General features: G+C 39.1%; 1 protein-coding gene across 3 annotated transcripts; it reads right to left on the bottom strand.

Moving 5' to 3' along the window:
- Positions 1 to 1,058: 1,058 nt before the first annotated feature.
- Positions 1,059 to 22,647, bottom strand: CAV2 (caveolin 2). Of its 3 annotated transcripts, none has more exons than XM_058528755.1 (4): positions 22,339 to 22,647; positions 21,811 to 21,998; positions 17,092 to 17,257; positions 1,059 to 1,723 (listed from the first exon to the last, which is right to left on the bottom strand). In XM_058528755.1, exons 1-3 carry the CDS (start codon positions 22,486 to 22,488, stop codon positions 17,107 to 17,109), a joined length of 489 nt encoding a protein of 162 aa, XP_058384738.1. In that variant the 5' UTR covers positions 22,489 to 22,647; the 3' UTR covers positions 1,059 to 1,723; positions 17,092 to 17,106. The 3 variants fall into 3 exon arrangements, with proteins under 3 accessions (XP_058384738.1, XP_058384748.1, XP_058384729.1); XM_058528765.1 differs by lacking the exon at positions 1,059 to 1,723 and adding an exon at positions 3,861 to 3,879; XM_058528746.1 differs by lacking the exon at positions 1,059 to 1,723 and having other exon boundaries at positions 15,752 to 17,257; positions 22,339 to 22,644.
- Positions 22,648 to 23,557: the final 910 nt, after the last annotated feature.

Raw genomic sequence — 23,557 nt, 5'->3', positions numbered from 1 at the left:
AAGAGCAGTGAGAAAGCGTTTCGCCCAAGCTGGGCTGCTTACGCGGATATTTTAAACCTGGGGCAACATTTTCCCAGCTATGAACCACCGAGAGGAGTCCTGGGGAGAGCGAGTGTTTTCGCAGTGCATCATCCCGGGGCGGGTGGGGTGGGGGGAGTGGATAGAGCCGCCGCGCCTGCAGAGATGCCCAGTATGGGCACCCGAGCTTCAGAAAGAGTTCTGCCCTGTTCTAAGCCGTTTCTTCTCATCGCCCACGTTCCATCGCTGCCTAAGACACAACTATCTCCCTGTTTCGCAGAGGAAGGGATGAAAAATGGTCCGGAACCTTTAGGTGCATTTCACATCTAAACACAAGGAAGGAATTTGTGTGGGTGCTGTGTTGTGTGCTTTTGGTGACACTCAGTCGGTGCGGATGGAAACTTGGAGAAGCAGACATACAGAATTTAACGTTTCCCAGCCGCTTCTGAAATGTCTCACAAATGCTTTGAAATAAGAAATGAAAATGTTAACCTTTACTGATCTTTTCTGGAACAAGGGAAATTCATGCCAACAGGTTATGCCATATTCACAAAATAAATAAAATATTTACAATTGTAGAAATATTTAATTGGAGCTTCAAATTTACCAGAGAAGATTTATTTTTTTTTTAAATGTGCTTGGCTGTGAGTTAGAGAAGGCTTGACTTTTCTACTAATTGATTAGAATTAAAAAAAAATGGTTAGCAATTAAAATATTATATCTGTTCCTCAATTTGGGGCTTCTTTCTTCACTCTATTATAAAGCAGCACAAGACGAATTAAATAATAAGCAATCATTTTACATTTTGGTTATAATGTCAGGAAATTTACTATACAAAAATGGAAAGGGCATTTTACCTAAGGATCCGTATGCAATCATAAGTCAAATTATAACTTGAAATAAAACAGCTGGGAATATACCTGAAGGGGCACAATTTACATTAAAAATACTGGCAGTCTGTATATTGGAGCAGGGGCACAAAAGGAGGAGGAGAAAGTGAAATAGAGGACGGAATCCTTAGAGTGGATTACCTAGTTGGAGAGAAGACATGAAAATATACAAGATTAGGCTGTTGTTGATAGCAAAAAGGCAATGCAATTTTTGAAAAAAAGATCAGTTTCATTATACGGCAGAGAAAATGTCACAAATGTTGGCATGACTTGAATCATGCTGGCTAGTCATCATTAGAATACTAAAGAGCTTCCAAAAGTTGGATTTTCTTATTTTTATTTCTGCCAAATTTCATTTCTAAATTCTTTGAACAAATGGTGTGTTAACAAACATGGTATGCTATTAAAGGGTGGTGTCAGGTTCAATTTGTTGGGTAGTACCCAGTCTACCTCTACTGATTGCTGGAAGATTGCTGTTCATCTAATTCTTTCTTTGTAATTGTTGGCTGCAAAGCAGTTGGGGTTCTGTTGTATGGAAAAATGTGGAAACCATTTCCCATCTATTGTTATTCAATCTTCAGCTGCTGATGAGTAATCTTGACTGTGAAAAAAAAAAGTCAACAGGAACAGGGAGAAAGCATGTCCTGCATTCCAGCAAGGAATGGACTGTCTGGGGAGGCCTGTGAGTGAATGCTTAATTAGCACTCCAAAGAGGGAAAGCAGCCTCGCTGGAGAAGTCCACGTCGAAGCCGAATCAGCAGCAGCACTCGGAATCAAAATGATCAGTGAAGCGTTGTCAATGCCCGAATGAATTCCTAATGCGAGGAAAAACCACAACTCTTCATTAACCTACCTCAACGAGAAGCTGGCACCAAAGAGAAGCAGATCTTATTCTGGTTATAATAGCTGAACGGGAGGATTGGCCCCAATTTTACGAGAAATAAAGAAAAGATGAAGAACATTGTTAGCATAGGTACAAGATGTGAATTGACTAGGTGATGTAAAAATACACAGATAACTTTGATATCCGCACAGACAACTTTAGGCTTGGAGGCAAGTTAATAACTTTCTCGAAATCATTTACTAAAAAACAGGTAAATGGCGACTCATTTGCCCTGTATTTTTTTTTTAAGCAGCAGCCTTAACGGTCAGCTCGTGCATTATATGTTACCAAAATTATAGAGCTAAAAGGGACACACATCATCCAAACCAGCCATCTTAGAGATGAGGAAGCTGAAATTTAAATACATCAAAATGATTTGTTCTTGAGGAGTTTTGTGGGATATTGAAACATTTTAAAGTTGGTAAATAACTAGATCACCTGTTCTATTTATGGGACATGAGCTTCTTAAGTAGTCTGGTGAGGGCCTGTTCATGGCAAGATTGTGAGGCTGGTTGCCTAGTGTTCTCTCTCATCTTCTCTAGTCCCCTTAGCCCCGGCACAGCCTCCGCTTCCTGTCCCTACCACCCTAGGTCCTCTTCATACCCTCAGCCAGCTCCATCTAATTCCCACGCTAGGATTAGGCATCTAAGGTTTGACCACTTATAATGATATCAAGGTTTTAAGAAGCAGGCATCTTTCCAACATTTCCCAACACTTGGAAGCCTGAGACTGCCCCAATGTGCCTTTGTTGATAAGTTTAGAAAAGGGAGTATAGCTTGGTTTGTAAACGGGGTTATCACTTGGTGTGATACCAAAAAAAAAAATGTAATAACCAGTATGGCAGAGCCACCCAGCAGTCATTCCAGACTTGGGTCACAGCTCTGCAGCTGTGCCTTAAGAGTCCTGCTGGCTAGTTGCTGGCTCACTGGGAGGTTGGGGGCCCTTAGGAGAAGGGCGAGAGGGGAGGGGGTGCATTTCAGAGCGTAACTATTTACATGCAAGTATATAAATGTCAATATTTTCACAATCTTTGTGTTCAGCTGAATATTTACCCTGTTTTTCACCATCATGACCTCACTACCTTCCCCTGTTCATCCCCATCTGCCAAAGTCCCTTACGTCTTCTTCCCATACCTGCCATTTGTCCTTCCATAACTTTCATTTTATACATAGAAACGGCTTTCTAGAGGAAGAATTGTCTCATCATCTGATTTCTCCCTATCCCTGTTCTGGCTTGAAGGCCCCACTGGAATCTCCCTCGGTTTGGGTCTTTCCATTCTGAGTATTTTAAATGATTTTTTTCTAATTATTTTCTTAAAAAAATTAACATCTATTTCTACATTTAAAAAATCTTTCTGTCCAAGATGGCTGAGAAAATATTCTTTTTATACTGTTTCTTTAAGTCAGCTCCACTTTCTTTATTTGTAAAATGAAAAATATAATTGACATTTACCTAATAATGAACACCCACCATCAAGCTTGATCAAAAAATATCGTTTTGCCTTATTTGCTTCAGATTTTTTGAAGTGGAAAACATTAAGTCTACTATTGAAGTCTCTTGTGGGATGTAAGTTTCTCTTTTTCTATAACTGAACTTAATTTCTTTTACAAATCCCCATTCCTTCAGGTGGCAGAATCTTCATGTCAGTCAATTCCCAGTTTCCTCCATTTTGTTGGGCTTACATCTAAATTCCAGGGGCTTATGAATTGCCAAGGAATCTCAGGGTGGGTCTGTGGAGGAAAGTCTCTTCCTTACTGTGCGTCTTGGATCTGCTGCTAAATCCATCATCCTGTCTGTCCTCCGTTGCTGATTCATTCAGGAAACTGCTACACTGTCCTTCATGCTCATTCAGTATGATCCTTAGGGCTAGAGATACTTTTTACTACTTCCGTCCTTTTCTTGGGGCTCTGTGCAAGTCTAACGCATCTGAGTGGGCAGGCGGGATGCAGCGTCATGGAGCCTCGCACAGTGAGTGTGGTCTAGAGAGCAGAGTAACTGCGACTCCAGGGAGTTGCTACCTCCACGGGCACTACCCAGAAACAGGAGGCACACGTATCTTTGCTCTTAGATCCGCCAATTGATCTGGGCCTGTGGTAGGACACACATGCATCAAAAATTACTTTGCTCATTTTCCCAATTTCTGCTTCCTCAAGCCTTGCTCATATATCACCCAATAATTTTTTTTTATGCCCTGAATTCCTCTAGGACCAAGCCTTTTGAAATCAATAAAAACCTTATCTCTCTTTATCTCTGCTTTTCTGCTGTAATAATCATTCCCTGGGCATGGGGGTGGGTAGGGTAGGGTAAGGCTCCTTGGGCATCCAGAACAGAACATCAGCAAACATTTCAAAAGTGTCACCATTCACCAGTTTTCTTTCTCCCTTCAACCAAATTCTGTCGAGATTTTGCCAGTAACGTCACTTAGGATCTATCTGGTATTTCTGAATTACAGCAAACCCTCAAATTCAAATTCCAAAGATATAATTTTAGAACTTCTGCCAATATTTATATTTCATTGATAGCCTTAAGGCTTTTATCCTTCTAATTAACTCAAAATGTTGATAGTGGAAACTACATCTGGCCTTTAGCTTTCACTATGTCAGTTTACTTTATAATTTTCTTATCAAATCTTTCATTATTCAAGACCAGATCAATCTGACTGGTTACTTAATATGATTGAAATAAGGTTAATTCTTGGGAAAACTTTTGAGTAGCAAACTTCGTGTAAAAAAGTACAATTCTTTTCTGTGTCCTAACTAAAATTGGTAAAAGCATAGTTATACTGAAGTAAAATCAGTGCAGATGAGGCTTTATGGCTATGTGTGAGTGCTATCACAATAGCTAATTAAAAGTGAAAGATGACGTGAACCGACGCTTTTTTTGTCATCACATATCCAACACTGATTTTAAAACTGAATTTTAGGGTGTATCAATCAATTATTGCTACAATAATTTGGCACAAATAAACTGCTACAAAACTCAGTGGCTCTGAGGAACAACCATTTATTCTCACAGATCTACGGGTTGAGTGGCTGGGGCTCAGCTGATCTAGGCTGGGCTGGCTAGGGCAGCTCTGCTTCTCACTACAAGTCTATGCTGGCTCTGCTCCATATGTCTCTCATCCTCCTTGGACCAGCAAGCTAGTTGGGGCAGGTTTTTCTCATGAGCCAAGAAGTAGCAGCTGCATAAGAGGACAAGGAAAAGTATGCAAGGCTCCTCGAAGCCTAGACTCGGAAATGGCACACTGTCACTTCTGCCCATTTCTGTTGGCCAAAGCAAGTCATGTGACCCAGCCCAAAGCCAAGGGCTGGGAAAGTAAATTCCATTAATGATGAGGCCATGGCAAGGATGTGAATGCAGGAAGGTATGAAGAACCCAAATCTACATCAAATGTGTTCGTCATTGGGGACTAGTGTTGGATTTCAGTTTTCCATGTTTTAATCTAATTTCTGAGATATATATACCCTTTTGCCATTTTTTATTTCATTCTCAGAAAGCTTTATATAATGTATTAAAAATCTTCCCATTAAACAGTTGGTAACAAAAAAAAAATCCCTTAATCTTAAATTAATTGCAAACTTCTATATGAAAATTCTCAAACATGATGCTTAACAGAGGACCTCGGAGAGAGGAACCCAGACAGGTCACAAGATAAATTCTCTTGCCTTAAATTAGAATGTGATTTTCAAGGCAGTTAACAATTTATCTGACTTTCAAAAAATTAGGCCATCATCTTGTTATCATTGTCATCACAATTATTACTGTTCTGGTAAGAACTAAATCTGATGAAACTTGTGATTTTCTTTGAACATGTAGCAAAATTTGTCTCTAAAGGTAGGTAGAAACTTATAGCCTTACTTTTTCTTTTATCTGTAAAATTTTTTTCTTTGAGGTATTTTCTTCCACAAATTACATTAAAAACAAAATCATAAAAACAGTCTGATTTGTCAGCTTAAAAGTAAATTTAAATATTGAGAAAATGCTGTGATAAGCAAACACAAATCGCATTGAGTTCTTTTTTATTTGTGCTTAAAGTCCATGCAAAATTCCAAAATTCCAATACATCATCTCATCGTGATGACATGTAAGAAATCAGAGTAACTGCCATGAAATTGGATGATCTACCTACCTTGACTATTTTAATAACTGAATTATAGTAGTGCTACCAAAATAATTGTTCTAGTATTCTTTAAATAGAGAAAGTCTTAGTCCAAACTTAGAGCCAATGCTAATATAATCAAGGGATAATGCATTCAGAAAGCATGAAATGAGAGGTAAATAAATATTTGGCTCATTTTTTCATCTAGGTAGGTTTATATTAATAATAAAAGTAATAATTACAGTCTTACCTAATCCAAGACTGAAAATATTTAACATAAGGCTTGGGCATAGCAATTTGCAGAAAAATTGAGGTCAAGTGGTGAACCAGATTACTACATTACATCTAGTTGAGAGAAGTCGAATATTCAGACATGTGGACAATGACTACATTTCCTCCTATTCAAGTGAAACAAAATTATGAGCACACTTTAGAAATACGGAAACTCCATAAATCTATCCAAAGTATGAATAACTCTCAGAAAACCTAATAGGACAACAAAATATAATATGATATGATATAATGTAATATAATATATATGAGATATTTGCCATTTTATAATATACTAGTAGAGTGTTTAAACAGCATATTAGAACATCACATATTTTATTTTAACAAATAATCTTAAAATTCCATTTTAACTATAATGAAATGATAAAAAATGAAAATAACATTAGCCCCTAAATGCTACCAAAATTTAAAAGGAGATATAAACTTCCATATATATTTTTTTAAGTTAATGTAAATATTTAGGAGCAGTCCTCCACAAAAGCCCTTTGTTTTATAATCAACCCATCTGGCTTTAAGTCAGAGCTCCATTATTTAACAAAGGAAACTCTCTTTCCTTTTGGCTCTTTCCCTAGTAAATAAACTATTTACCAGGAGTTGCTGTTACCTGGGGGAAATTTCTCTCTACAACCACTCCCTTCAAGGCAATGATGCTTAATCATAAAGTATTTCACTCTTTAAAAAGTATGTATAAGTTCATATTGACCATTCGTTAAGTGGTTTGGTCTTTATAGGGAATTGTACTTTGTTATAATCATATGATGTTTGTTTTTTTACTAATTCCAGAGAAAATCGGTGATTGCAACCTTAGCTTTTGTACGTACTAGACCATGGGCTTAATTCTGCACTGCTGGCTTTGCCTTCAATCAATTCAGGTTACATCAGAGGGAATGTGGATATGTTTTAAAACAGGTGTGGGGAATTATAGTTATGGGATGGACCATAGAATCTTTTCACAGGGCCAAACAAATGATCTCTCTGTCAGTTTCTTCTTTTCTCTCTCTGCAGCTCCTTCATCTTCATCTCTCTCCGTGTCTTACCCAAGCTAATTACTAGGGCTTTGCTACTAAAAGTGTGGTCCAGGGACCTGCAGCATCAGCATCAGCATTGCCTGGGAGCTTGTTAGAAATCAGAATCTCAGGCCCAATTCCAGATTTACCAAATCCAAATCTGCATTTTCACAAGATCCCCAGATTTTTCATACGTACATTAAACTTTGAGAAGCAGTGATCTAGGGGAAACTTGAAACTGCACATTCTATGAAGGCATTTTAAAAGGCAGAAGTTATGCCAGCCAATACAACTCTCCTATATAAGAACCACGAATGAAGAAAACCCCCCACAAATACATGCATAAAAGAGCCTTTACATCATGGGAAGAGCGGTAGAACTGAAGCCTGGATGACTTACAGGGAATCCCAACTCCACAAGAGGAAGTAACATACTATTAAAGAAATATTTGTAAGCAAATTGAAGGAAGCATCATTTAAAGGGGAACCCTACAAGCTAAGCTGGCCAAGTTGCTTGCAGGGAACTGGCAGTTCTTTCCTTTTCTATAAACTGAAGGCTTCTTGGAATGTGAAATCAAAAATTACAAACTAGGCACTAGCCAAGATGATTTTTTTTTGCTATGAAGGGACCTGAGCTATATTAACTCTCTCATTATCCACATGCAAAAGGTATTGGCCCATCGCAAGAGTTGAGGCTGCACTGGCCTGTTAACTTTATGAGAAGACAGAGTAGTTCCTTAGGGACTGCTTTATTTTTTTTTTAATTTTATTTATTTATTTTTCTCCCAAAGTCCCAGTAGACAGTTGTATGTCATAGTTGCACATCCTTCTAGTTGCTGTATGTGGGACGTGGCCTCAGCATGGCTGGAGAAGCAGTGCGTTGGTGCGCGCCCGGGATCCGAACCCCGGCCGCCAGCAGCAGAGTGCGCGCACTTAACCCCTAAGCCACGGGGCCAGCCCAGGGACTGCTTTAAAGTAGCCCAAACCTATCCTGCACCATGAAGCATTTCATGCTGGGCACAGTTCATTGCAGATTTTAAGACTGGGGGAGTTTTCCTTTGCAATTCTGAATATTTCTTTAATTCTAAGAATCATAAAATTATGGAAATCTTTAAATGAATCCCTAGTTCATCGTGCAGCACAGATCCTGCCTGCATTTGCTCTGTCCCAGATAGATTACTGCTCATCATTCCCAAAGTTCTTCTAGGAAAAATATTTTGCAATCTTCTTTTTGCCATTTCCCCTTGTTTGAATATATTTGTGATCACAATTCTTATTGTGTGTGCCTACAGTAATGAAATTATCACTTAAGAGAATTCCACTCAGGCTTCCTCTCTCAGAAAAATAGTTTTAATAAAACTGTTCTTTGTACAATATTTTTCATGTTTCATGTGGCCCTTTAATCACCTCTAGAATAAATAATACTAACATCTCTGGCTCTTTTTCAGGGGTCTACTTCTAATTTTTAATCATCATAGGATCTTTCACTCTTCTAAATAAGATGTATATAAATAATTCAGTTGACTGCTTACTTTTTTCTTCTACATGATAACAAATGATTTTTTATGTTTTATTCCCACTTCTTTGATCATGCCTGTCCCACACCCCTTCTACTCCCTGCATGGCCCCTGCACAGGGATCCCATGAAATTGATCTAATATGTTAGAGAATCTGTGGTGATTTTTATCTTGTTTATACTATCTAACCCTAAATAATGTGTGCTATTCCAGTGACTGCCTCAGCAAGGTCATATCTAGCCTGGAGGGGAAGGGCTGGTTGCATCTTATGTTTCTCTTTATATATTCCAGTCTCACGACTTCTCATTTTAAATATTGCTCCCTATTTTGATATCAATTAGTTTACTGCTGAGAGAGAATTTTGTGGGAGAAAATGTATGTAAAAAATATTTGCCATTGCAGATATGTTCATTTGGTGATTTATTTCGGTGCATTGTAGTTTACAAGGTTTCAAATTAAACTTTGTTAGATCATTTAAGACAAAGTTCTAAAGATATCAAGATCATATTGCATGGTTCAGTTAGTTTTTCTTTGTCTCACAGGAAAGCACTGTAAACCTTCACCCTTCAAACCATCTAAAATACTAGTTCACTGGACTGGATGACAGTGGGGAAGATGAGAAAGAGGAAAGGAAGAGAAGAGTGGATGAATCTTATGCTAGCCATTGCCAATCCTGGGAAATGTAAAGTCTGTGTCATATGGTAGGGGGCCAATGTAACCATTATTGCAGAGCACAGACAGCATTACTATATTAGATGTGAATATAATGAAAAATTAGGGAAAAAAATGAGCATGGGGATCACAATGCTCATTATCACTATAGAAAAATGTTTATTAAATTTTTGTATGTGTGAAATAGAATACTATAATGTTCTATAATACCACTTAATGCCTTAGTAAAAATTACATATATATAACTTTTTACTGATATACACATATATACACAGAAATGCTGATAATGTGTAGAGAAACAATCACACATACACTGCTATTGCAATTACAAATTATAGAAACCTATTGAAAAGCAGTATGACGATATACAACCAAGCCATTAATATGCTTGTATACTGCAATCCAGTTTTTCTGCTTTTGAAAATTTATCATGAGAAATTATCCTCTAGGAGGAAAATAAATTTATTTATGGTTTTCCCTGGGATTTACAAGATAAAATAATTGTGAATAAGATTTCATAATATACTAAAAGGTGTACAAACTGACAAGAAATTTCCAACCAAATAAAGATACAAAATATGGCCTCTGTCTAGAAAAATATATGCTTGGTCTAAATAGACATTATTACTGCAATTATTAATATTTTATGTATTAAGATGTCCAGGAGAAATATCATTGTGCTTTTGATACATATTAAGGAAGTCTTTGTTAAAGATGTGAAATTTTATGAAATTTACAAAAGATAGGAATAATGGCACTTGAAAAATATTTGTCTGGCCTAAGCTGGAGTGTAGGGCCTAGAGCACAGATCATAAAGGGAAGGAAAGGGTGTGCCCAGAAAAGCAGGGTATAGGGCTGGGAGAGGGCTCAGGGATTAGAAGGGGGCAGAGTGAGGAGGGTACAGGGTACCCAGGTACCAGCTTGGGGGGAGCTCTCACCACTGGGGACTTGGAACTGACTCCTTTGATAGGAGAAAGGAAAAAGACGTACTTCTCAGAGTAGGAAAGGTGACATGACTGAATGATGAATGAAAAAGAAAATTTTGGCTAGAAAGGAGAATAAGTTATTAGAACAGCCATGCATACATGCTAGAAATAGCAAATCATCTCTATAGTGATTAAAAGCCTGGACTCTGGTATCAGATTCTCTTGGCTCAAATCCTGACTCCCAGTGTGATTTTGGGGAAATTCCTCACCTGCAGGGCCTCAGTTTCCTCATCTAAAAAATAGAGATGATAACAGAACTCACATCATAGGGTTATGGTTCAGATTAAATAAATGCCCAGCGGGTAATGAATGTTCAACAATGTAAATGTTATCGTTTGTACCAGAGATCAGAATTCTCCCACTGATAAAATGCATGAAGGATTCCAACCAGTTTCCTCCTTGGTAAAAGAAGCATGTTAATCCTTGCCACTTACTTGTCTCACTGGGAAATGGTGTGTTTATCCCTGCCACTTTCCCAATGACTCCTTGTTTCGCTGTCCCAGTTAGCCGAGCCAGCAGTTGGCTGGAACTGGTGTGCCACTCAGCTAGAGAAGCAGGTCCTGCTCACTGCCCTTCTCTCCCCTTTTGTTACTGGCAGGTGCTCGATGACAAGTAACTCGGAGGAAGGGAAAGAAAAGAATGCTCCAAAGATGACCTGTTGCTCCGATCTTCCTGATCCATTTATGTCTGGGAGAAATATTTGACCTTGGTTACGTGCTGTTTCCCACTCTGAATCATCTCTCTTCCTTTCTCTCATCATTCCCCACCCCTACCTTTTCCTATAATGGCAAAATGACTTCTCCAGCCGTGCAGCCAAGCTGAGTGACCTAACACGTCCAAGTGCAGGCAGATAGGTGTCTCTGTCCTATTTTTGGATCATTGTTGAAGTGGTGTCCTCTGATTTCTCTGACTGCTGCGTGGTCTTCTTTCTTTGCCACAGATACACTGCAGTAGTCAACAGCACAGAGAGGTGAGGTGGAAGAGAGACAGATGGCCACAAGTTGTAGTTCAGTTTTCATTTTGACTTTTGCTCTTCTGCACTGTCTTTAGGGCACATGATTCTAGCAGAGCCCTCATGCCTCCTCCCTGGGCCCTTTTCATTTAGTGAGACATAAGCAACTTTCCTTTATGGAAAAAGGAAAAGTCGTTAGCTGACTTCAACTCCCTCCACCCCTGTTCATTTTCCATTGTCTCCTTCACTAGGGGTTTGGGGCAGGGGTGTGAGGGGTGAAGAATGTGAAATTGGAGCCTCCTGTGTTTTCCCTTTTCTGTGCTGACTTTCTCTTTGGTGGCGTGTCTTTTAATCAGTGTATGGTGCTTTCATATGGTGCTCAGTTCAAGGCCCTCATGCTTGGGTCCCCTTCTCAGATCGTTCACTCACACTGAAGTAATGGATGACTGCTAGTAGATTGAAATGTTACCCCACCCAAGGGTATCTTTCACTTAAACAAGAGTCAAGGTGTAAGGTTCCAATGGTGGCAGTTCAGATACAGTCTGAAGAAAGAAGCTGAAGAGTGGATAGAAAAATGATTTAAAAGTACTACAAAGGGGGGCCGGCGGTTGAGTGCTGGCGCTTCGCTGCTGGCGGCCTGGGTTCGGATCCCGGGCGCGCACCGATGCGCTGCTTGCCATGCTGAGGCTGTGTCCCACATACAGCAACTAGAAGGATATGCAGCTATGACATACAACTATCTACTGGGGCTTTGGGGGAAAAAATTAAACAAAAAAAAAGTACAATAAAGGGGGCCTTCTTTTGCTCATTTTCCTATTTGAGAGTGAACAAGGAGAGGAAATTGGGATGATTAAATTATGGAAGCCCAAATTATTTTTATTCCTAAAAAATGTAACCTGAATATGTAGCATATCCTAATCCCCTGCTTCCTCCTCCTTCAATTCCTGCCCTGTCTCCCTACACATATATACACCTAGAAGGAAGGAAATATACCAAATCCTGATAAATTGCATTAGTGGTGGTATTTTTTTCCTTGCGGCACTACCTAATACTCTTTTTTTTTTTTTTAGTTTCTTAAAGTAATGTGTAACCTTGTAAAAATTCTTTAAGCTCTTGTTATCTTAAATAAACATTCTAAAATGACAAAGTTGCAAGCTAAGGAAACGGAGCCATTACTTACATGATTTCTCCACAATGCTATTTAATTTGTCCTGGGATTCAAATGAGACAATGTATGGGACTGTGTTTTCTAAAATGTAAAACTCTATAAAAACAATCTTTTAATATTATAAATTTCAAAATGGGAAATAGGATAGTAAAAGAAATAGCAACATTCTAAAATGCCAGAAAGTATGTTTCCTAACGAGTTTCTAAGTGCTAGTGTTTCCTACCCCTAAAAATGTGAAAATAAGTTTCCAATAAGAGAATTGAGAGTCAAGACAGGCATTACCTCAAAGGATGAAATACACCTGATATGCTTTACACTCATTTTAGTTTTCCCAACTTAATGATTTGTGAGAAAATGGTGAGAAGGAAAATCTTATTAGAATCAGTACCTTTTAAACCCTTCTTGCAAACGAAGAAAATTATGAAGTCAAAATGTGATTCCCACCCCAGCTGTGCAATCATCCCAAGTTTTCTTCAATTATTTGTTCACGTAGTCATTCATTCGGAAAATACTGACTGACCTTGCTAAGTGCTAGGCACCATTTCAGAATCCCAGTAACCAAAGATGAACTCAAGTTTTTGGTTCTCAAAGACCTAACTAGCAGTCCAGATGGTTAGTTAACATGGTTGGTTTTACCATGTGGTAAGTGATAACAGGAGTTTGCACAAGATTTTATATGAAGATAGTGAAAGCCTTGTATACATTGCTCAAGAAGCTGGATTTTTATTCCAAGGACAATCACATACAAGCGATAGTTTTACTATTGCTTACATACATGGGAGTCTTGATGGGATCACTTTTTTTTGAAGGGGAAGATGGACTGGAGAAGATCACAGTGAAGGCTGGGAGTGAGGCCAGTTAGGAGGCTGTGGCAACCAACCAGGCAAAAGATGAGGATGGTGATGATTATGGTGGTATAGTAGTGATTCTGGTAGAAAAACCTTCAACTAAAATACATTTTAATTAATTTAAAATATAGAGTAACACACTATTTTTGGAGAAAATGTCACAATAATAAACATTCAGAATTGTTAGAAATCTAGGAATACTTGTCATGAAGAATCAAAGCCACATACACAGTCTCACAATCAACCGAGTAGTGAAAAGCGAATGCATTAATTATTGTATTTATAGCACATCAGCCCTCCAATTGATAGAAAATTCATGACTTTTAAAAATTCCTGGTCAAACAGCTAGACTGGTTTGCGTATACATAGCCAAGTCTTTATCCTACTGAAGTCACAGAAAAAAATGCGATGGGAAGCTCCTGAGAGATCCTTTAGTCTAATCCTTTCATTAAAGATAAAAACTGAGGGGCTGGCCCCGTGGCTTAGCAGTTAAGTGCACGTGCTCCACTGCTGGCGGCCGGGTTTGATCCCGGGCGCGCACCGATGCACCGCTTCTCTGGCCATGCTGAGGCGGCGTCCCACATACAGCAACTAGAAGGATGTGCAGCTATGACATACAACTATCTACTGGGGATTTGGGGGAAAATAAATAAATAAATAAAATTATTAAAAAAAAAAAAAAGATAAAAATTGAGACCCTGAGATGAAACTATTTGTAGGAGGTGACACACCTCAGTCATGGCAGTGCTGAGACTGGAATCCAGACGCTTGACCTGGAGGGCAGGGCTCTTTTCACTACCATCCAACAACTTCTCAAGAAAGGCATCTAAATAAATTAACGAGATGTGGATGACTATTCAAAAATGGAAATTTTTAAGTTCTTTGAAACTATAAAGAACATTTTAAAAAGCCAAACACCTGCTTTATTATTAGAGGTTGGTCATTTTTCAAGATAACTGACAACAAGGAAATGTATGCCAATATCAGCAACTACTCTTCACATACTCACTTTCCAAAAATAATTTTGAACTCTAGTCTGGCTTCATGGTACCCATATCCAAGTACATGTGATTTATATTGTTTCACTTTCTTATTAAAAAAATTGAAAACAGAAATACCACTTTATTTAGGATTAGCAAGAGACTTTATGTCATGAAGATGATGAAGTATGGTGGGTTTGCGAACAAGCTATTCCGTACTATTCATCAAATGATAGAAAAATTTATAGGGAACATCTTTAAGTGCTGGGAAAACAAAGAATTAAATTACCAATCTCATCATTTTTCACGAAAACGTTCCTGAATAAGCAATAACATATATTTTCATTTATTATGAGTTTTTAATAAAGTAAAACTTAGTTTAAAGAGGTTCTTTATTGATCAGATTGATATCTAACGTAATAAAAGCAATGAACACAGTTTATGGGTTTTTAGAAAGTTTATTACAGATACTGGGAAAGTCTCATCATCTACCTCACCCCCATCCCCAACTAAAAGAACCAACATGTTTGCACATGAAACCTAGGTCCACCTGGTACAAAAATTCGGTCTTCTAAATAAAATGGTTAATGGCAAATCTCAATAAAAATTCATTTTGAAAATAATCAATGCTATTCAGAAATAAGGAAATCATATGTATCACTTGTTAAAAGTTAACAGGTTTTGTTATATGACTGTGTGCATATATTTTGGCTTTAAAACTTGCCAATATCTATTTGAAAAGATAGAAGCTCATGATTTATTCAAATAGGTATTTTATTAATCAAATACTTTTGGCCAACCAACATATCCAAATATATTTTAAAAACACTTTAAATACAAGGTATAAGTATAAAGTCATGAGACTGATTGACCTTTTTAACTAACATAAAATCTATACAGTCAAATGAGTGGTAGTGCTCTCCGGTAGTAATCCTGAGTCTTTTCTAAGGATGCTACAAAGGCCTAAGGCAGTTTTGAAAAGTCTCTTTTGTAGCTACCTTCAAAAGGAAATGAGTTTCATAATTTAATCATTAGTTTGCTTTAGTCCCCAATAGCATTCCAGTTCTATCATCCTTTATATTCACCCATCCTGGCAACTTGGATAAATAAGATTTGTCATCTATGAAGATCTTCAAAGGAATGTTAATTCAGGTTCTGATAGTAATTCTGAAATTTGAGCATTTACACACTTTTTTTTTTTTTTTGTGAGGAAGATCAGCCCTGAGCTAACATCCATGCTAATCCACCTCTTTTTGCTGAGGAAGACCGGCTCTGAGCTAACATCTATTGCCAATCCTCCTCCTTTTTTTCCCCCAAAGCCCCAGTAGATAGTTGTATGTCATAGCTGTACATCCTTCTAGTTGCTGCATGTGGGACGCGGCCTCAGCATGGCCGGAGAAGCGGTGCGTTGGTGCGCACCGGGGATCTGAACCCGGGCCGCCATAGCAGAGCTCACGTACTTAACCGTTAAGCCACGGGGCCAGCCCGCATTTACACACTTTTAAGATGTGTAAATTAAAGTAACCACTTATATCACAGATATCTTTTGTACATGCCTATCATTTTGGAATAGAGATTTTTTTAAAAAACAGTGACTCATAACATTGAAATAGGACTCTACAGGTCAAAAATGATAAGAATAATTTTACACTGTGTAACAAAACCTGTATTAGACAACTCAGTAGCAGGGACTCAACAAGTTGACAACTCTCCTGTAAGTTTCTCTCCATGAATCACTGTAGTTGAAATCATATTTAAGTGTCAGAAATAGCCTTTATTATAAAATGTTATTAAATAGCACCCGTATTACTTGAAGGTAAAGTGAAACACTAATAGGATTGCAGAATATAGGTTTCATTTCTAACTACAAGAGAGAAAGAACTACAATTAAATTTGGCTTATTTTAAGATCACAGCCAGATAAACATCAGCCATAAAACATTTCAGGATTTTGCTTGAAAAAGGTAGAAAGAAAAGCCTTGTATATCATTCTTTTACATTCTATTCCCAAAATAGATATATATGCTTACATAATCAAGACAGTGCAATCTCACCAATGAAGTTCTTCACAGGAGATATATTTTCTCATTCTATATATTAGTTTGACAAGATAACAAATATAATAAAAGTGCTTGAAAGCAATCTGATTAGAGCAACATTTACATTAAGTACAAAATATACAGTAAAATGAAACACCTCATTAAATAGGCTTGTAGGTTAACAATACCTTATTTAAAGGAATACATTTTCATGAATCTATTTTCACATTTGTTTTTTATACTTGATAGCCCCTATCACCACTGTATGCTTTTGTTACTGCAATTTCTAGGATATCTGTATATCTTATCTCTAAGTATTCCCATGACTTTATCTGTAAAGGTAATTTTAAAAGTATTACTTACAGAGGAAAAAAAAATAAGAAATCCCATATTTTTATGAGCAGTTGTGCACAAAACTGTTGTAGCATTTGAGAGAAATGTCCCTTGATCCTTATAAATTCATCATTATAATAGGCATACTTTTGTACTAAAGCAAAATAAAGTGTTGCCTTTAAAATTAAGTGTTGCCAACCTACTGTACAATTCCGGTTATAAAGTTAGATATGAAATACTTGGCTATTAATTAGAAAAGCATTATTTGAAAAGATCTGCCAGTAAACATTTCTAAGTGTGATTGCCAATCTTAATAGTTTTCTTAATTAGAACAGTTGGGGAATGAACAGAACAGTAGTGCTTTTATGTTATAACAACAAAGAAGTATTACAGTATCTAAATCTCCAGACCTGGGGTCCAAGTGTTCAGTCGTGGCTCAGTTGTAAGCTGACAGAAGAGAAGATGCGTCCCACGCTTGTACACAATGGGGCAATGACAACATCTGTCACACTCTTCCATATTGTCTGCACTGAAGGCAGGACCATTAGGCAGGTCTTTACAAAAGGCATTATAATCCTGGAATGGAGGAAGAGAGATGTGTGTGGATTATTAGTGTTACCAAATAAGGCCAGTGACTCTCACACATGCATGAAAAGATATAATAATGGCCTAATTCACCTAAATTTGGTTGAACATTTGAAACAAACAAATGAACAGTGATCCACATAGTGGTAAGATGCACAGAAGGTGTTGCTTAAAAAAATAAACACACAGGTAGATGATAAACACTAATACTCTTTCTATTGGTGGCATGCTATCTGAAAAAGTAAACCAAAAAATAAACCAAACAGTAAATTTATCTACCTGATCTCTGCCCCTAAATATTAACCTGCTTAACTCTCCATATTTCCCCGAGCTTCTACTCCCTGGTAGCTTTTCCTATCACCTCATTCCACTTTCCTCCCCACTGGACCAGGCTGGGCTGGATACTCCTTTTTTGTGCTTCTAAAGTACTAAAGCAAACTTCTTAATCCTCAAATTTACCAAAAGGTATCACAAAGAGATGCTTATATTTCTGTCTTCCCTATTAGAATGTAAGCTTGTTAAATGAGGACATCCTTGATCCTTAGTAAGCGTTTGAGCTGAAGTGAATTTGGCATTCTGTTATGCTTTATATTATTAATTTTTCATAGTAATTACATACACTGAAAAGGGCTGTGTGGTATAGTTAAAAGAGCCCTGTAATTATGTCAGAACTCTTAGACAAGAAAAACTAGACTATTCTGAAATTATTTTTTCTGTATATATTTTCTGTATGAAATTATTTTTCTTAAGATAACTGCATATCCTCATATTACTCAGGCTGGTTAATTTTCTATGTAATCCTGTGAATAATGTTGTCTGTTGTATTAGTCCCCTTTGAGCACAAAACTATTTATGAATTCTCAGGCATTGCTGGCGGCCTTAATGGAATTTTTATTATTACCTGGGTGGGCACAAGGAAGTAAGCTTGATTTTCTTGGTTTGCTATTAAAATGTGACTTAAATAAAGGTATGTTATACTTAGCCCAAAGTGAAGGGAAGATCAGGCAAACTGTCTGATTGATTGAGCTATTTTTAGGATACTGAATTATTCATATTGACTGTCTACACAAATTATATTTATCTTGTGTTTTGTTCCAAGAGCTAGAGACTGGAAGCAATTTTTTAAGAAAATTAATTACTAGGTGTTTCAGAGCTAAACAGTTGAATAGAAACCTGAATGATGACAATTTTTGACTTCTTATCCCATTATGTTTCTCACTTGATATGTGGCCTTGGGCAAATCACTACAAATTAAAATAAGAATGGGAAATTGTACAGACTAGCTAGCAGGATTAATACTTATCATGCACCATTGAACTGTCCTATGATGCCGTCATTATAATGAATAATAAATAGAACTATTTTGAAGTCAGAATATATAATGATAACAATCATAACAATCTCAAATTGACATACTACAAGACTGAAGTTTAGATCAGAAAGCTTCCTAACCAAATCTGCTTCACTCAGAATATAATGCACTTTCCACTCTTCCTTAGGCTAAGAAATTTTCTATTCCCATAACTCCTTAGATTTCCATGTCCTAAGAGAGAAGTAAGCACAGAACAAAAGTGCATTTTCCAGTTCAGCATAGTGTGGTTGACCACATTTGAGAACTTCAGTTCATAGTATGTGATGAACTCTTTAATTTTATTTTCTTTAAGTTGTTCTCTCACTTTATTCTCTCACAGATTTTCCAATTATCCTCTGACATCAAATTTAAATTGTGTTCTCAACATCCCAAATAGTTTCCCTTCTGAAACTCCAGGCAATTTAGAGTGACCTAAAACTTGGTTGAGGCCCAGTGTGGCCAACCAAACACTTCTTAAATAAATCTTATAATTTGTAAGATTACATATTCCTCCATTGGATAATAAAGCCCTAAGGACATAGGTTTTTATTTGTATCAACTATAGTGTCATGTAGATTGCACTGTCATAGCAATTTGCTGTATTAAAAGCATCTTCTAGAAAAGAGATTGCTACTACTGTGTTTCTATCAGTTGGACCATCTATTTGAATTGCATCCCAGGAGAAACAAGGGGTAAGGGAACTCCAGCCACATTTCTTTGGTATGATCCACTTATTCCCAATAATCTGCAGTTGCCCAACGGCGGCTATCTCAATCTGACCGGGTATGGAATCAAACCAATTCACTGGTTCCTAATACCCTGTACTTCTAGCCTAGGATTCAACATCATCAGACTGAGTTCTGGGTTTTTGTTGTTGTTGTTATTTGTTTACAGAATCTAAAATCAGATCCGTTGTGATGATGCAATGTGGTTCAAAGATCTATTATTGCGTATTTTCATAGCTTTGGTCACCAACTTCTTGGTAAAACAATAAACACCCCCAACCCCTGCCAAAAAAAGAAAGAAAGAAGGAAGCTTACTCAAATGTCTTTGTTCTTCTATAAGGCCTCTCCTTAATCTGGTCTTATCGTGTCATGGGAATGTAATCTATTAATGATAAATCTCTTTTATCAAGGTATAAACTAACTTTTAAGCATTTTTTTTGAAGTTACTCTTCTACTTGCAATCATAGCTGCCTGATGACAAATATATAATGGTTAAATATTAACGTCTCACATGAATGTAATTTGAAAAACAAGCCCAAGTTAAATAATACATTTTATGTGGCTGAAAAAGAAGTGGTTTGATGATTCACCATTGGAAGCACTACACACACACAAAAAAGCCTCTAATTCTTAGGAAAGCCAGGGGGAGAGAAGCATCATTTGGTTAATTGTAGTTTTACTTATATCTTTCCACCATTTAGTAAATGACACCCTTTTTGTTTTTAATTCTTCCACAAGTGCTTTAGGAAAGCCTAGCTTTGTTGACTATAAATATGGCACTCTATATTTCCAAATAGCTTCATAGCCAACATTTCACAACATGCTATGTGGTCACTCTGTTTTTCACACTTGAAAGTGAGAAAACTGCCATAGAGGTTAGATGACTGGTTTTAGTTAATGAGGAATCCAAAATTTTATGTACTGACTTAGGTATCTTTTAAAAAATCCATGTGCTAATGTCAGAATATGAGCTAACTATACATCTGGCCTTTGTGGGTCTGCTCATGTATCAAGGAAAAGATTTTCATTCTTCTGGCAGTCTTTTGGCACTTTCAACATAGTTTAGTTGTTTACAATCTTTAGTGATCAAATTAAATCGATGTTCATTGTTTATCCTTTACTTATTTGGTGAATTTTTATGTATCCTTTAAAAGCATCTTTAGATTCTTTTCTCTCTGCAAAGCTTTCCCTGTGCCTCCTTGCTCCCTGACAGATTTAACTGAGTTTTCCTCAGCATCCAGCTCTATACCTAGCCCTCAGCATCCAGCTCTGTACCTAGCCAGCTGCCCTGATGTGTTGTAAGTAGTAAGCTGAAGGCAGACCCTAGATCTTATTCTTCCTGGGTGCATGCCCAGCACAAACTAAGCACTCAATCAAGTTTCTTAGTTGAACTAGCTAGCTGGCTAACTGCCTAAGAAATTGATTCAGATGGTAAAGGGGATGGAGAATAATCTCATAACTTCTAACAATGAGCACAGCATGTGTCAGGGTGGGGCAATACCATATAAAGTGATTAAGAAAGACATGGAGGCATCTGGGGTTATACATTTTATCAGGACTGCCCTAAAACACAAGCTCGGCAACTATTTCGATACTGGGGATGATCTGAATGTTCTTTCTCTCAGAATAAAGTGGATATCTTTAAAAAAAAAAAAAAAAACTTCTTGGTAAACTATAACATTTTCCTTTAAATTTTTTTTAATGCTTAGAAATGTTCTCCAAAGCTTTATGATGCATTTTGAGTGTGAATAAAGTTAGTGAAAACATCCTATCAATGTCCAGTAGGTTTCTACATTTATTTTCTCTTTAACTAGATGCGACTCTCATTCATATCTTACAGGTGAAAAAGTAATTTGGAGTCCTTCTCATTGCATTATTCTGCAGTTGAGTTTTCATTCATTTGTGCTGGGAACCCCTCACTTGAATTGCACACACCTCCCATCTCCACTGGTCTCATCTTTGCCATTTGCCAGTGGCAGGACTGGAGCAGCCCCTCGATAGCACTGCTTAACCTGGTCTGACTATCCAACAATATCTCACCGGCATTCTGCTCAGAGATAATTTTTGTTTTACCCCAAGCACAGGTGGTGACTGAAGAAAAGGTGATGAAAGAAATAAGAGCCCTGCCCACAACCAGAGGCACAAGTCATAACATGGCCCTACAAGACAGCAGGAAGAATGGCCTCCAGGTCTCCACCTCCACAGTCAGCTGGGCCTCAGCATCTGAAGGAAAATCACACTGGAGGACAGAGGGACCTTCCTTCTTCTGTTTAAACTCCTAACCCAACCTACGATTCTAAAGAAAGCACACTGCTTTTCAAGGCCTCCCGGTTCTTGCTACTGCGTCGGGAGTTAACGGGCATTCTTCCCCCAGCAAGCCGGTCTGGAAGAGGGGAGGGCAGAGGCAGGTGGCAAAGAACATTACTACGTTTCAGAAAGTGGGTCCACCCCAGTGTACCCCTTCTCACCAGATGTGCAGACAGCTGAGGGTGGCAAAGAGAATTCCCGCAACGAAGGCCAGGGGGATAGCAAGGAACACCGTCAGGAACTTGTAGATCACGTATTTGCTGATTTCAAAGAGGGCATGACTGCAGATCCACACTTTGTCAAAGGAGTGCGTAGACACCGGCTCTGCGATCACATCCTCGAAGCCCACCTGCGGAGACAAGACTCAGGGATCCCGAACTGTTGCCCAATCTGCCGCCCCGGGAACCAGGAGCGCTGGAGGTGGGAGAAGCAGGAAGGAAGGACTTGGCTGGGGTGCCCCACCTCCTCTTAGGGTCACCGTGGGCGCACAGGAATTTGGCTAAGAATCCCTGGCTACGCAGGCGGCCCCGCGGCGGGTGGATTCCGGCTCCCGAACCCCGCGGGGTTGGCCTAGTGGCGACGGTGGAGGCTGGGGTCAGCGCGGGGGTAGCGGGGCACCCGCACCCCCAGGCCATGGCGGGGGCTTGGGCCAGCCTCAGGCCCAGGTTACGGCCCGCCCCGGGCTTCACCTTGAGATGCGAGTTGAGCCGGTGGGGATCCCGGTCGAGGTCCGAGTCCGCAAACTTCTCGGGGTCGGCGTAGTCGACGCCGCTGTGGCGGCTGTAGGATTCGTCGTCCAGGAAGAGCTGGACGTCCGCCTTCTCGGTCTCCAGCCCCATCGCGGCGCTCGATGCGCGGCGGCTGCAGCCCGGCTGGCGCGGCGCGGCTCCGGGTTCGCGCGGCCTCCCCTTCCCGTCGCGCCCGGCCCCGCCCCGCCTCGCCTCGCCCCGCGCGGCCCGGACGGAGGCCGCTTCCCGCTGCCGGCTCCTGCTCGCGGCCCGGGACCGGCCCGAGCCCCGCCCCCCGCCCGCCAGGGGGCGGGGGCCGGACTCAGCCCGCGACGCGGCTCTAGCGCCGCGCGCTCCGCCGCCCTTCCCTGGCCGGGTCCCCGTCTGCCCCCCGGCCGGGAGCGCAGGGAATCGTCCCAATTAGGCACATCCCGGCTCTGCTCAGGCGGGGGAGACCTGCCCCTGGATGAGGACCCGCATTCCGCCCAAGAGGGACCGGAGGGCTCCCTCTTTGGTCACATCACTAGACACCCAGAACTGTGATGCATAAGAGCTGGCGGGTTGACCCAGGGGTGAAGGACTTACTGGAGAGCAGCAGCTTGCTGGTGGAGAGCGAGGGATCTAGAATCAGAAGGTCTGTCTGTAATATCAATTACCAGGAAATGGAAAAGAAGTGAGTTTATAGCTAAATAACATTTTGTAAAAATTTTTTTTCCTTAAAATTTTAACCCCAGATTTCAAGATGTTTCATCCAAAGAAGAAAGTCACTCCCTTTGTGCTAGAGTGGGTTTAGGCAATGGCTGAAAATAGTGCATTAGGGCTTCTTTCCTTACCATTCTTTGTCCTCTGATCACGTTTACATTTCCAGTGGGACTAGTAAAACATTTACAGTAGTTATCACAAGTAGGAGGCCAAAAAGAAGGTGAAATTAACTTGGTCTTAATGGGACAGCTTAGATTATAGATTCAATTGTAAAATGATAGGTAACTATGAAAAATGTCTCTGAAATCTAAGTTAAAAGAAACCCATCTAGATTTGTTGTGTGTAGCACACAACCTATAAGAGGAGGATGCATTCGTTCATTCATTTACAAATTTTTATTGAGTAACCTGCTCCCCCCAACGAGTTGGGTCTGTATGAGGTTCTTATTTTGATGAAATTATTGTCCATTTCACCATTT

The sequence above is a fragment of the Diceros bicornis genome, chromosome 3 (genome assembly GCF_020826845.1).
Source record: "Diceros bicornis minor isolate mBicDic1 chromosome 3, mDicBic1.mat.cur, whole genome shotgun sequence".
In the NCBI taxonomy this organism is placed as follows: Eukaryota; Metazoa; Chordata; class Mammalia; order Perissodactyla; family Rhinocerotidae; genus Diceros; species Diceros bicornis.
The sequence above is the reverse complement of the archived record's forward strand: the minus strand, read 5'-3'. Positions and strand labels throughout refer to the sequence as shown.